Consider the following 15,396-nt stretch of genomic DNA (forward strand, 5'->3'; position numbering starts at 1 on the left):
GATGTCATGAATGGTTTTCGCGTGTGACCCAGCATTTTCGAATTTTGAAAAAAACCCCGGTCTATTGATTCTACATTTGATAAGTAAATTCCTCAAAAGAGGTACCAGTATTTTTACCTAGTTTGCATCATAAGCGACAAACAGCCAATTTATTCATATTTTCAAGACTTCATTTGTAATACCTTGTTATTGCTGGACCAAGTTAACGGTTGCGCGCCAGTCGTTGAATCACCAAAATGTGCGTGCGCTTAGAATTGAACTACAAGAGCCATACCATAACGAGTACCAGTCAAAATAATAGTACCTTGGGTTAACCCAGACTGTTTCGTTTTCTGGAGAAAAACGGCTCTGAAAAAAATACGATCGACCCTAGAGCCCAATCTCGTACCCAGAGCCTGCGTTTCTTCTGGCCTGCAGCGAAGAACGAGGGCTCTGGCATAATCCATTTTTGGCGCATGCGCTATTTTCGAAAAAGAGATATATAACCGATCAAAATAATCAAATTAAAAATTAAATCAAAGCAAAAATCGAAGTAAAAATCAAAGTAAAGATCATAGAAAAAACTTATAAATCGGGAAAGTATTTTTAATTTTCGGCAAGTCTTTGAACGCATGCGCTTTTGAACCGGAAGTCCAAGAAATCCTGGTCTCAAAAAATGGATTATGCCAGAGCCCTCGGTTCTTCGCTGCAGGCCAGAAGAAAATGCAGGCTCTGGGAACTCTGCTTTGAAGCATTCTCGTAATGTTGCGCGCACGTTTACTGCGCATCTAAATCGAGGGATTCCTGCGGGATTTTAAAAGAATGCATCCGCACATACAATTACGAGATAGATTTATTCTTCAATAATTATTGTACAATCAGATAAGATATATTCCTTTAAATTATGTCTTTAGAATTTGTAACATCTTGTCTACCAGATGCCTTGTCATCATTTAATATGAAACTAATAAAATATATTTAAAGCGCTTCCATTTAACCCGTGAAATAGATGCTAATATAAATTTCAAGATATGAAATAACTGAGTTCTAACGCTCTTCAATAATTACTCTGGCTCCTACGCTTCTCTCGTGTTTATGAGCTAATAACTCTAAAAACTAATAACATTTCAAAAGGACGCCAGGGTGATACGCATTTGCTATTTGAGCAGTTTTCTTATGACTGTGAAAAGAACAGTGACGTAACCGTGCTGTGCCGTGGTGGTTGTTTTTTTTTTCATTTATAATTTTGATTGGCTGATTTTTTTCTCGCGCAATGCGATTGGCCTGGCAATGCCTGACCTTTGCGTGACCGTTTCTACCCCGTGCTATTGTCATGTTTCGGGTATTTGATTGGATGGAGAGGAAATTATCTCGCCATGTGATTGGTCTGGCGTATGCCCTTGCCGTGTCACGAACGCGTTAGTGTCACGAGCTTTTCACAGTCGTACGAAAAAACTTATAGTTTGATATTACGGACACTTGGGGTTCCTGCGCCTATTTCACGGGTTATATTAAGTAAAATAATATAAAGTAGGTATTAACCATAATACACATCTTATATTAATTTTGATTTCCATCCAGTTCAAACAGCGGCGTAGCGCTCACTAATATATGTATCAAGGCAAGAGCGAGTCAACCAGAAATCATAATGAATGATTTTCAAAATATCAAAGGCCGTTTGCATGATGGCGTCATTTGACTACCACTACCAAAATGCTTTGCAAATTTTCTTTCTTATTTAAATCTTTATTTCCTCATGAGAATGGTAAGACAATTGCTACTAATTAACGAACAAAGAAAGTGTGCAAGGGATTCTGGTAGTGGAAGTAAATGATGCTGTAATGCATGTGACCTATCGATTGTTATTCAATTTTTACATATTTATTGTTTTGCCGAAAATGTCATTACATCATCTTCATCATGTAAGAAATAAGAATTGATAGAGTTAGACGACATATTATCATTCAATTAGAGACGACGCAGGATAAACCCAGATTTCTCTGATAATCCCTAATAGATTATTGCCAAATTATTAAAATGTAAAACGTAGGAGTTGAAAAGCTATGGTAGTATGGCTTACTATCACTTTAGCGGGTTATTCCGCGAACCAATCAAAAATTGTGTTATAATGCATATCATTTAGTTGAACCAATCCAAATTCGCGTTATAATGCATATCAATTTGTGTTGTAATGCACATCACTTACGTGGGGTTTTCCATCACCCAATTGAATCACTTAGTGGATTCTTCTACGAATCAATCAAAATTCGCAGTATAATTTAGCTACTTAGGTGTGAGAGCGTTGCATGACGACACTTAAATAGCGGCTCCATAGGAGACTACTAGTTTGTTTGTTAGTTTACTAAAACTATTTCAAAAGGGGAGCACAATCACTAACTTCATGCCTTCTAAATACTAAATACAAAATCTAAATACTACGAACAAATATTAAACTACAGAGTCAATAACATCTAAAGTTAAGACCAGCTTATCTTACGTTAGAACTAGATAATTATATTCTAAATAGTGAACTTTATATTAATGACTAAAAAAAAATTTCTCGAAAAATAAAATGTTATTTTTCAACAAATATTCTAAGACGAAGAGGATGATTGTAAATGATGAACCGTATATACAGCTTTTTCAAAAATGTTGAATACTGAATACTGCATAATGAACATATGGTCAAGACCAAAGGGCATTGTGGGTATCGTTAATTTTGAAATAAAGACTAAATATACAGCGATTTCCTTTCTGACGCATGAAGCCAGTATATTGTTTCAGATAAAATGAATTTTGGGTTTCATGTAATATTGTCTAAAAAAGTTTTTACTTTTCGATTTGGGAATACACTTTTTAGTTTGCAGTATTCAGTATTCAGCGTTGTTTAAAATAGCTGTATCCTCAAAAATTAGGTCGTTCGTGAGACCAGATCAGTGGCTGTAATCTCCAAGGCAACCTATCTTTAAGCCCCGTTTGCACTAGCGATTTTTGCTGCGATTTTTTTGCGATTTTGCCCATAACAAATAATGGTAAAGAATTTACTTGTAAAGTTTTTTTCAGGATACCAAGGTTTTTTTGAATGTCTCTTTTGAAGGATGAGACAAAGGATTTCATATTTCCGAAAATTGCCACAAAAATCGCCGCAAAAATCGCCAGTGTAAACGGGGCTTTAAGCACAGTCCCCTAATAACTCTCAAGGTTCTGTTCTTTAGAGAGAAGATGCTACTGAGAAAAATTGCCTAATAAAACAGCTCCTTTGGACCGCTATTCATGTTTCTGCGTCCAATACCACAGCAGACGCGGCGCGTCAGTGTTCGGCCTTCCATCCATCAAATTTAAACTCTCAGAGTTAGTACATTTTACAGGTTGACGGAAGCTAGAACAAACTCAGACGTGTGGCGTAGGTTGCTGAAATCTACGTTTTGGATGATTATGGATGTATTTAAAATACTATTTATTATAAGCATTATTTATCGTGGTGAAAGTACCCTAAAATCGTCATAATAGTCGTATGTATATATACATATTTGGATAACAAAAAATGGGGATTAAATTAGGCTGATGTGGGAGGGAGAGAGGGAGGGAGAGAGGGGGGGGGGGATTTTACTTTATCTTACCCAAAGGGTGGAGGTGAAATTCCATATCAAGTCGCAAGAGAGATCCCCCCCCCACTCCCGATTCTTGAGAGGTTAATAGACCTTGTGCAAGACAGGATCCTGTTAATACTTGCGGTTCGTTACACATTAGATTCAATGATGTTTCCTTCCAGTTTCAAGTATTTGTTGTCGTCGTGATAGAAAGGGTTACTGACGCTACGCGTCTTTCTTTCTTGTCCCTCTGGTTTACGTTTGCTAAAAATGAAAAAATTAAACAATCTTTGTGGTTTGTTTTCTCGGGAGAGTTAGAAAGAAATCTCTTGGCTTTCTTACAGTATAAGTTCAGTATTAGCTCAGTATTAGTAGAATATGACTAATTTAAGTTTTGAATTTGTTTTAAGTCGATTACTCGGGGATGGATTCCAAGACAGATACTCATATCAAGAGAACATGAACTAAGAGAAGGAATCCCCCCTATATATATGCCTATATAGCATTGTAACCATCATGTGCACAGTTTGATGCTATTTTTAGCTTGAGATATTTTGAGCGAATAACCTGATTGGTTGATTTCTTGAGGGTAGGCGGCTTGCAGTAAACAAAAGCCTGTGTTTTTGTCGTGGACGTAGCGAAATAAGGCGCTTTTCGTGTCCTAAAACGAGGCATTAAAGGGAAGCATGATTATCGCGCGGGTAACGAATTAAAAATAGCATCAATGATTCTAAAAATAGCATCAAAGTGTACACATGATAGGGCACGGGGATTCCTTCTCTTAGTTCATTTTCTCTTGCTCATATCTATTTAAAAGTGTTCGACGCCAGATAGAACTGGAATTTAGAAGGTTATTTTTATGGAGAAAAAAAAATTTAAAAATGGAGAAACAGAAGTATATTCTCAAAGCACAGAAGCAATAATCAACTCTGAAGGTTTTTGTTGCATGTGATGGCGTCTATTTCGTTATTCTATTTCTTAAGACAGCCCCACAATGCACTGCAATACGAACTCGACCCAGCTTTTCCCCTCAACCTCGGCTAATGTAAGTGCTGTATTTTCTGCAAGCCGTGATTTCCTGGCTCACTTGAAAACTTCTAGGTTAGTCGTACAATGCTACTTACCTTTTTCTTCCACTATTATTCATATCACCTTCCTCTTCCTCGGCGTCATCCGCGTCATTAAGTTTCAAAAATCTACTTCTGTCGTCATAGAATGGGTTGGATGCGCTTAATATACCCTCTACTTGTATCTCAGTGGGAGAAGTGGCACTACAATCATGGAGAAGCCTTTTTTAATGCCAGAAGAAACCATTATACTTTGTGATAGACCTGGGGAACGGGGGAGGGGGGTTAAGTAGTGTGTTGGGGGGGGGGGGGGGGGCATGGTTTTTTGAATCCAGCAAAGCACTACTCTACAATATACACCTATTTTGAAAAACGTTGTCGCACCAAGAGCATCAAGTAACAAGCCAAGGCTCCAGAGAACGTCGGTAGCTCTCCACTAATTATCATCTCAAGCAGCCTTGCTTGGAGCAATTAGTGAAGTCAATAAATGAAAATGCACCATGAATGAACTAATTACAGCTAAAAGTACCGGCGTTCTCTGCGGTCTTGGCTTGTTGTTTGAGGCTTTTGGTGCGACAAAGATTCCTGAAATAGGTGTATGTTCCCTGTTGTTTTTTTTACGTGAATACTGTATTTTATTTGAGAAATAAACAAGGAGGTCAAATTGAAACAACCAAAAATAGGAACCCTGTGTGGTAACATTCCCTTTTCAAGGCTGATTAAAGAAAGGGGAATGGGGAAATAGCAGATACTTTTTCAAATAAAATAGAGTTCTCTGTAAATAGTAGTCTAAAAGCTACTAGAGTGCCAACCATATATCCATGAAAAAGTATGGTATAATTAGTACAAAATATCATCAATGAAACAATTGAAAACAAAGAAATAGGTGTGTTTAGTGCTATTTAGTTTTTGTGCTATTTCACGGATGTATAGTTTGCGCTTTTACTATGAAAAAATAGTAATTCAAATCAGTTTAACATACAAAATCTATTTATGAGTCATTGTATTACTCTTACCGCTTTCTGTTGGACGGAGAAATAAGCTTCATTTCATCAAAGCCATCGGCATCGCTTAACGGAACACAGGCATTGAAATCGATACTATAAGCCCCATTAAGAGCCTTTCTTTGTCGAGTCTTGCGCCTGTATAAACAGAAAAACAAATCAGATTTTATTGTCAGATTTTATTATCACTTGTCCCTGAACTTCCAAAAACCGTCTCGCTTTTCCATATTGAAAACTTGATATTTTCTTTTGACCTTTATCACGTAGCTGCATGCCAAGGCTGGAACAATAGAATTTTAGCTGTGTGGCCTTACATTCTAGTGTTCAAGTACGATATTACATGGGTCTAAGCAAAGGTTTTTAGTATTGTCATGGGAAAAAACATGGCGTCGTGTGATCAAGTTCCATAGACCGAAAATGACGTCAGTAGAAAGAAAGAAACCGTGGGAAGGTTATACAGTGAGTTAGCCGTTGCCCTGACTTTGGTCAGCCCAGAGTTAGTTTGTTTCAGGGTTTAGATAACATTTGGAAGGTTATATTCTGATCAAGTTTACCTTCTGTTTCTGCGAGCCAGAATAATTAAAACGATGATAACAATCAACAGGAGGATAATAAGAGCGACACCAGCTTTTCCTAGAGGTTCTTTCCACGTGTTCAAGATCCATTGTTTTGCACTTTCACTCCAACTCGGTAAGTTTACTTCCGGTGGGACAATGCTACTGTTGGATGCAAGAGAGACACTACTGGATAGCGGTGTTCCTGTGGACACCATACTGATACTTGGATGGTCAGTCTTCGCTCTGCTAGATTGAATTGGTGAGGTGGTCAGAGGAGGCGTGCTGTCGATGCTGGATGATGCTTGGGCAAGGCTTGATGAGCTTGGGGATGGAGACCACTGTACAGAGGAGGACGAATGATGAAGCACACCAAAGGAACTAGCTGAGTAACGAATAGATGGCATACTAGGGGTAGCAGAATAGGCACTCGAAGAAACACTCCTGACCGACAACGAAGAGGACGAATGATGAAGCACACCAAAGGAACTAGCTGAGTAACGGATAGATGGCATACTAGGGGTAGCAGAATAGGCACTCGAAGGAACACTCCTGACAGACGACGATGAGGTTCTGAATGACTCAACAGAAGACGATGTGGGTATATGCACCAACGATGTACTTGAGAAGCTAGCTGGGAAAAGTGTGTATGGCAAACTAGAGGAAACTGAATACAGGCTTGAGGAAGAGCTCTTCATTAAAGATGATGATATACTTAAAGAAATAACAGAAGATGATGATAATGATGAAGCTGGAATTGACCAGGCAAATGATGATGATAGAGAAACTGTTGCTGATGCTGCTGCTTCTGTTGATGTTGAAATTAAAGGTAGTAACTGTTGTGTAGATTGTAATATTTGGGAGGACGATAGCGCTAAAGTGGTGCAATTGCCTCCAGACCAGCCTTGTAAACAAATCTTTTCCCCCGATGTATGATTACATCTGTAATGTCCTTGTTCATCGTTCTTTTCCTTGCAGAAATTCTGGCAGTTCTTTCCATACCAGTAAGAATGACACACTTTGGATCCAGTTAATGGACTACAGTTATAATGACCTTCTGGTCCATTCCTAGCCATACAATACACCGTACAGTTCTTTCCATACCAGTTAGGATGACACACTTTGGATCCAGTGACTGGACTACAGTTATAATGACCTTCTGGTCCATTCCTGGCCATACAATACACCGTACAGTTCTTTCCATACCAGTTAGGATGACACACTTTCGATCCAGTTAATGGACTACAGTTATAATGACCTTCTGGTCCATTCCTGGCTATACAATACACCATACAGTTCTCTCCATACCAGTTACGATGACACATTTTGGATCCAGTGACTGGACTACAGTTATAATGACCTTCTGGTCCATTCCTGGCCATACAATACACCGTACAGTTCTTTCCATACCAGTTAGGATGACACACTTTCGATCCAGTGACTGTACTACAGTTATAATGACCTTCTGGTCCATTCCTGGCCATACAATACACCATACAGGTCTCTCCATACCAGTTAGGATGACACACTTTCGATCCAGTTAATGGACTACAGTTATAATGACCTTCTGGTCCATTCCTGGCCATACAATACACCATACAGTTCTCTCCATACCAGTTACGATGACACATTTTGGATCCAGTGACTGGACTACAGTTATAATGACCTTCTGGTCCATTCCTGGCCATACAATACACCGTACAGTTCTTTCCATACCAGTTAGGATGACACACTTTGGATCCAGTGACTGGACTACAGTTATAATGACCTTCTGGTCCATTCCTGGCCATACAATACACCATACAGGTCTCTCCATACCAGTTAGGATGACACACTTTCGATCCAGTGACTGTACTACAGTTATAATGACCTTCTGGTCCATTCCTGGCCATACAATACACCATACAGTTCTCTCCATACCAGTTAGGATGACACACTTTGGATCCAGTGACTGAACTACAGTTATAATGACCTTCTGGTCCATTCCTGGCCATACAATACACCGTACAGTTCTTTCCATACCAGTTACGATGACACACTTTGGATCCAATGACTGGACTACAGTTATAATGACCTTCTGGTCCATTCCTGGCCATACAATACACCGTACAGTTCTTTCCATACCAGTTACGATGACACACTTTCGATCCAGTGACTGGACTACAGTTATAATGACCTTCTGGTCCATTCCTGGCTATACAATACACCATACAGTTCTCTCCATACCAGTTACGATGACACACTTTGGATCCAGTGACTGAACTACAGTTATAATGACCTTCTGGTCCATTCCTGGCCATACAATACACCGTACAGTTCTTTCCATACCAGTTAAGATGACAAACTTTGGATCCAGTGACTGTACTACAGTTATAATGACCTTCTGGTCCATTCCTGGCCATACAATACACCGTACAGTTCTTTCCATACCAGTTACGATGACACACTTTGGATCCAGTGACTGTACTACAGTTATAATGACCTTCTGGTCCATTCCTGGCCATACAATACACCATACAGGTCTCTCCATACCAGTTAGGATGACACACTTTCGATCCAGTGACTGTACTACAGTTATAATGACCTTCTGGTCCATTCCTGGCCATACAATACACCATACAGTTCTCTCCATACCAGTTAGGATGACACACTTTGGATCCAGTCACTGGACTACAGTTATAATGACCTTCTGGTCCATTCCTGGCCATACAATACACCGTACAGTTCTTTCCATAACAGTTAGGATGACACACTTTCGATCCAGTGACTGGACTACAGTTATAATGACCTTCTGGTCCATTCCTGGCCATACAATACACCGTACAGTTCTTTCCATACCAGTTAGGATAACACACTTTCGATCCAGTGACTGGACTACAGTTATAATGACCTTCTGGTCCATTCCTGGCCTTACAGTGCACTGAACAGTTCTCTCCATAGTAATCCATCCAGCAATGTTTAAACCCAGTTTTATTGTCACAATTATAATGTCCTTCTAAATTTGCTTGCGGTTTACAGAATGTCCTACAGTTCTGCCCATACCAGCTATTGTAGCATACTTTCTTACCCTCATTCACATCGCACACATAGTGTCCTTTGGAATCATTGCGTGGAACGCAGAATACGTTACAGTTTGCCCCATACCAGTTATCATAACACATTTTCTCTCCCGTATGATTGTTACAAAGGTAATGCCCGCTGGAATCGTTTCTGCTTTTGCAATAGTTAGTGCAGTTTTCACGATACCAATTGTCTAGGCATATAACCGCGCCTGTCTTGTTGTCGCAGTTATAATTTCCATTGACACCTGTTTGTGGTTTGCAGTAGGTGTCACACAACGAACCATACCAATCAGAGTGACAGATCTTCTCGCCCGTCGTTTCGTTACATTCATAGTTACCCTTTGTCCTATCACACAGTACTTTACACGATTGTCCATACCAGGTTGGCAGACATATTTTAGCTCCTGTTGTTGTGTTACAGTTATAGTGACCAGAGCTATTATTACGCGGTTTGCAGTAAGCGTCACACGACGTTCCATACCAATCAACGTGACAGATCTTCTCGCCCGTCGTTGCGTTACATTCATAGTTACCCTTTGTCCTATCACACAGTACTTTACACGATTGTCCATACCAGGTCGGCAGACATATTTTAGCTCCTGTTGTTGTGTTACAGTTATAGTGACCAGAGCTATCATTTCGCGGTTTGCAGTAAGCGTCACACAACGAACCATACCAATAAGAGTGACAGATCTTCTCGCCTGTCGTTGCGTCACATTTATAGTTGACCATGTTGGATTCACAAAATGTATTGCAAGATGGTCCATACCAGGTTGGCAGACATATTTTAGCTCCTGTTGTTGCATTACAGTTATAGTGACCAGAGCTATCATCACGCGGTTTGCAGTTAGTGTCACACAACGCTCCATACCAATCAGAGTGACAGATCTTCTTGCCCGTCGTTGCGTTACATTCGTAGTTACCCTTTGTCCTGTCACACAGTACTTTACACGATGGTCCATACCAGGTTGGCAGACATATTTTAGCTCCTGTTGTTGTGTTACAGTTGTAGTGACCAGAGCTATTATTACGCGGTTTACAGTAGGTGTCACACAACGAACCATACCAATCAGAGTGACAGATCTTCTTGCCCGTCGTTTCGTTACATTCGTAGTTACCCTTTGTCCTATCACACAGTACTTTACACGATTGTCCATACCAGGTTGGCAGACATATTTTAGCTCCTGTTGTTGTGTTACAGTTATAGTGACCAGAGCTATTATTACGCGGTTTGCAGTAAGCGTCACACGACGTTCCATACCAATCAACGTGACAGATCTTCTCGCCCGTCGTTGCGTTACATTCATAGTTACCCTTTGTCCTATCACACAGTACTTTACACGATTGTCCATACCAGGTCGGCAGACATATTTTAGCTCCTGTTGTTGTGTTACAGTTATAGTGACCAGAGCTATCATTTCGCGGTTTGCAGTAAGCGTCACACAACGAACCATACCAATAAGAGTGACAGATCTTCTCGCCTGTCGTTGCGTCACATTTATAGTTGACCATGTTGGATTCACAAAATGTATTGCAAGATGGTCCATACCAGGTTGGCAGACATATTTTAGCTCCTGTTGTTGCATTACAGTTATAGTGACCAGAGCTATCATCACGCGGTTTGCAGTTAGTGTCACACAACGCTCCATACCAATCAGAGTGACAGATCTTCTCGCCCGTCGTTGCGTTACATTCGTAGTTACCCTTTGTCCTGTCACACAGTACTTTACACGATGGTCCATACCAGGTTGGCAGACATATTTTAGCTCCTGTTGTTGTGTTACAGTTGTAGTGACCAGAGCTATTATTACGCGGTTTACAGTAGGTGTCACACAACGAACCATACCAATCAGAGTGACAGATCTTCTTGCCCGTCGTTGCGTTACATTCGTAGTTACCCTTTGTCCTATCACACAGTATTTTACACGATGGTCCATACCAGGTTGGCAGACATATTTTAGCTCCTGTCGTTGTGTTACAGTTGTAGTGACCAGAGCTATTATTACGCGGTTTACAGTAGGTGTCACACAACGAACCATACCAATCAGAGTGACAGATCTTCTTGCCCGTCGTTGCGTTACATTCATAGTTACCCTTTGTCCTATCACACAGTATTTTACACGATGGTCCATACCAGGTTGGCAGACATATTTTAGCTCCTGTCGTTGCGTTACAAGTAAAATGTCCATTGGTGTCATTTTTTGGTCGACAATTGCAGCCGGTAAGCGGTCCATACCATCCTGTTTTGCAGACCTTCTCTCCAGTTTTTTTATCACAATCGTAATGACCCTCGTTATCATAGCGAGCCTTGCAATACACAGTACAATTGAAGCCATACCAGTTGGTTAAGCACACCTTGTCTCCATTACCATCACATTGATAATGACTTCTACTGCCATTACGAGGGATGCAGTATTTTGTACAGTTAGACTGTGTTGTATACCAGTGTGTTAAGCACACCTTATCTCCATTACCATCACATTGATAATGACCTCTACTGTCATTACGAGGGATGCAGTATTTTTTACAGTTAAACTGTGGTATATACCAGTTGGTTAAGCACACCTTGTCTCCATTGTTGTTACATCTGTAATGACCAGTGTTATCAGAGTCTGTGTATTGACAGTGTTTGTCACATCTTGGTCCATAGTAATGTCTATCACAGTAGATACGGTACTTAAAGCCAAGAGTACATTTAACAGATATTCTCCTTTTTCCTTTCACTGACCGACTTGTCCATGGTGGTATCGTACCATTAGGTGTTGGTTGGTTTGTGAAGGTATAAGAGAACGTATCGATCAGATCATCATAAGTAGTATCATCATCCCATGCTGCCACGTAAAATCCATATGGACTCTAGAATTGATGGCAAAATAAATAAAAAAATAAGAACAAAAATGTAATTATAAATACATCAAATATGATTTAGCAGTGCCATTTCCACAGAGTGGCTCTTCATAAACTGAAATTGCAATTGTAAATTAAGAAGTTGGAAACTGGTGAACCTGGAGGAAAACCTTCAAAGGAGAGAACCAGCAAAAAACTCTACTCGGGACTCGAACCCGGGTCGAATAGGTGAGAGGCAAGCGCTATTATTACATATTCAGCAATTTGTTTTCTCTCTGCCGTCTTGATGATAGAGGAAATAGGATAATAAGTAGCGGTTACTACTAAGTTGGGACTCCAGGGTGTGTTTGGAAGATAACTTAAACACTTTTATGACAATTTGTAACATGAAAAAACTAAAATAAAAACTATTTTACGCGGTGTTTCAATTTTCTTTCTTATTTACCCGGTGTGAGAAAAAGACCTTGCCAGGCGCACAAAATTGTAACGAAATGGAGGGGATGGGGAGAGAAAGAAAAAAAGCGGCAAGTAGTTTTGTCTCGTCTGCTCTATAAATATTACTTACCGTTAGAATATTAAATGGTGGCGGGTTTATGGTTACGTTCATAGTGAAGGAGTCCGTGTTCAGCTTACTGATCCTTGTTGGACAGCTAGAAGAAGTAGGTGGTATTGGAGAAGCTACACAGATCTTCAGGAACGTGTCACACTGACTATGCAAATCACAATATCGTCCATTTGCATCTTCACTGCTAGGATTTTGAAATCTTGTGAATACGACGTTGATTCTTCCACTGCTTTCACAGAGTATCTTCAAAAAAAAAGAAAAAAAAAAAAAAAACCAAAGGAAAAACACCGAGAAGACTGTTTTTAGTTTTGCTCGTTACCTCATAACCACAAAAACCCTACCTAAAAATGAACGAATGCGATTGATTGCAGGCAATGTTCATAAACATCAGCATTCAGTTTTTCAGGTCACTTTGTTTGGTTGGATTATCCACTAGGTTTCTGGGTAACAATTCAAACAACCAATCAACCAAAACAACTTATGTACATACGTTCAAATAGAATGTGTGCAATCATGTGACTCAAAAACCCTTGGGATATGAAATAACCGCCATGTTGGTTGATCTAGCAGGAGAAGCTAGTGAAAAACGCTTTGTTGTCGTCAACCAAGATGGCGGCAGTGACGTAATATGTACCTGATCTATAGGCTATTATTGATATTTAGGCATCAGACATCAATGATTACCACCAACTTAATTGATGTCGTAAGGGGCCGTCAATTAAGAAAGGCGAAAAGCCTTTATAGCGTCAATGCGGGGATTATCAAGTAAAAGTATTTTATGAGTTTAGAATATTTTCCTACTCTCTGTGGTTATTGTATAGATGAAGTGCTATCTTACGCGGTCGGAAAATGACAAGGAATCGTGACATAAAACAATTCTGTTACGAAAGTTGTTCATAAAGCTCATTCTAATGCATTTACCATGCACACCTGGGTACGGCTAATAAGGCAGCCAATAGATCGTGGAGGGAGGAAAACCGGAGAACCCGGAGAAAAACCCTCGAAGCACAGGAGAGAACCAACAAACAACTCTACTCACATACGACACTGAGCCTGGCAGGACTCGAACCCAGGTCACCTCGCTGAGAGGCGGCACATTAGCAGCACACTAATATATAAAGAGTTTAAGATTCTCGTTTACGGCAAACGTGAAATGTCAGTTGACCAGTGAATAATTCTTTAAAATTAGCGAGAAATTTGTAAGTTATTGTAAGAAACTAAGTTATGGACTTCTGCTCTCATTGCTGGCTTTCACTCAGCTGATAAAAGTTTTTGAATCTCATTATCTGCTCCACATGGTGTTTAAACACTGACCACCCTGTGCTGTCAGCCAGAAAGAATGCTATTGAAAACTTGCGATTCAGCTGATGAACATTCCGCACGAGACGAAATTACGTCACTAGTGCAACTCAGCAATAGAGTGCATACCATATATCTGTAAAAACTTTGTAAGACATTGCACAAATAAGTAAGTTCAGTAGACCTCAATAAACCATAGACCTACAAAACCTTGCACTAATTTATACCATTTTGTTAGTTAGCTTTTTCACAGATATATGGTTTGCAGTCTAGTATCATCCGGCAATTGTGAGAAATTTTTGTTCACCAGTAAAATAAACCGTAAAAGTATCAAAAACTATATATTGGCATTATATTGAAATAAGGAGTGCACACACTGAAAGCCTCTTGATCCCTATATCATAAATACATACTTTAAATCTAAGGATACTAATTATTTTGAACTTTGTTTACCATCGAGCAGGGTCTACCCTGAGGGACGGACCTTGAGCTGAACGTTATTGTGGTGATATACTTTTTTCAATAAAGGGGGGAGTCACCAAAAACCTACAAAGCTGAGACCGCTGAGTACCATGGGAAGCACGATTTCATATTAAACAAGTAAAAAAAAAGTTTTTTATACGAACTGGAGCTTGATGATACTCAAAGAAGATGAAAACGCGGTTAACTGTAAATATCATCTCAACTGGTCTATCATTAGTTATCAAGCTGATGAAACATGTAAAATGTCTACCCATAATCCATGCCGATCTCAGCTTCGTAGCTTTTCAGTTGACCAACTCTTTTGAAAAAAGCATACACTTATTTCAATAAGATTAGTCACCAAAAACCTAGAAAGCTGTGATCGCTGAGAATCATGAGAAATATTATATATTCAACAAGTAAAGGTTTCGACACAAACTGCAGCAGTTGAGGATACTCAGAAGAGGTGAACTTGTAACTGGTAGAAGATCTTGTAAAATGTATCTACCCGTAATTCCTTGTCGGTCTCACCTTTGTAGCTTTTCAGGTGTGACTAACTTTATTGAAATAAGTGTATACAGCTGTTTCAACTGAAAAATGTTGGTGTTGCGTGTTGCGTGTTGCAATTTAAGCTTGCAATGCATTATATTTGTGTGCAACTAATTTCAACACAGAAGAAAATATACTGGAAAAAAGTACAGACAATGTTTAGGAAAATTTCATATTTCTCTTGCGACATTACGTTAATTGAATTCACATCACCCATGGCCCATATTGCATTTCGGGCTTGGTGTGCAAATGGTACAAGTAGCACAACCTTCACCGAACCTTTTTGAGAATAACTGTCTATCAGCATGTGACCGTTCGATGCACTGGTGCAAGATGTACTCGGGCAACCGGTATATCAAGGCTTTAGGCCTAGGGCAAACGTCGAACTTTCCATGCACCGAACTCATTAAGAACAATG

At 39.6% G+C, this 15,396-nt stretch overlaps 1 protein-coding gene across 2 annotated transcripts in view; it reads right to left on the reverse strand.

Moving 5' to 3' along the window:
• Positions 1–814: 814 nt before the first annotated feature.
• LOC116300960 (uncharacterized) overlaps positions 815–15,396 on the reverse strand; it is a 40,881-nt gene continuing 26,299 nt past the window's right edge. The window contains exons 3-7 of one of the 2 annotated variants that reach the window (XM_089033854.1): positions 12,669–12,911; positions 6,195–12,112; positions 5,653–5,778; positions 4,694–4,840; positions 815–3,833 (exon numbers count right to left, since the gene is read on the reverse strand). In XM_089033854.1, the coding sequence (XP_088889980.1) occupies positions 3,719–3,833; positions 4,694–4,840; positions 5,653–5,778; positions 6,195–12,112; positions 12,669–12,911 (6,549 nt within the window). In that variant the 3' untranslated portion in view covers positions 815–3,718. Of the gene's footprint in view, positions 3,834–4,693; positions 4,859–5,652; positions 5,779–6,194; positions 12,113–12,668; positions 12,912–15,396 lie in introns of both variants that reach the window. The other variant, XM_089033853.1, reaches the window with a different exon arrangement.

This window comes from Actinia tenebrosa, unplaced genomic scaffold (genome assembly GCF_029948245.1).
Source record: "Actinia tenebrosa isolate PJP-AT-01 unplaced genomic scaffold, QUT_ActTen_1.0 PGA_scaffold2__45_contigs__length_23673736, whole genome shotgun sequence".
NCBI classification, from domain to species: Eukaryota; Metazoa; Cnidaria; class Anthozoa; order Actiniaria; family Actiniidae; genus Actinia; species Actinia tenebrosa.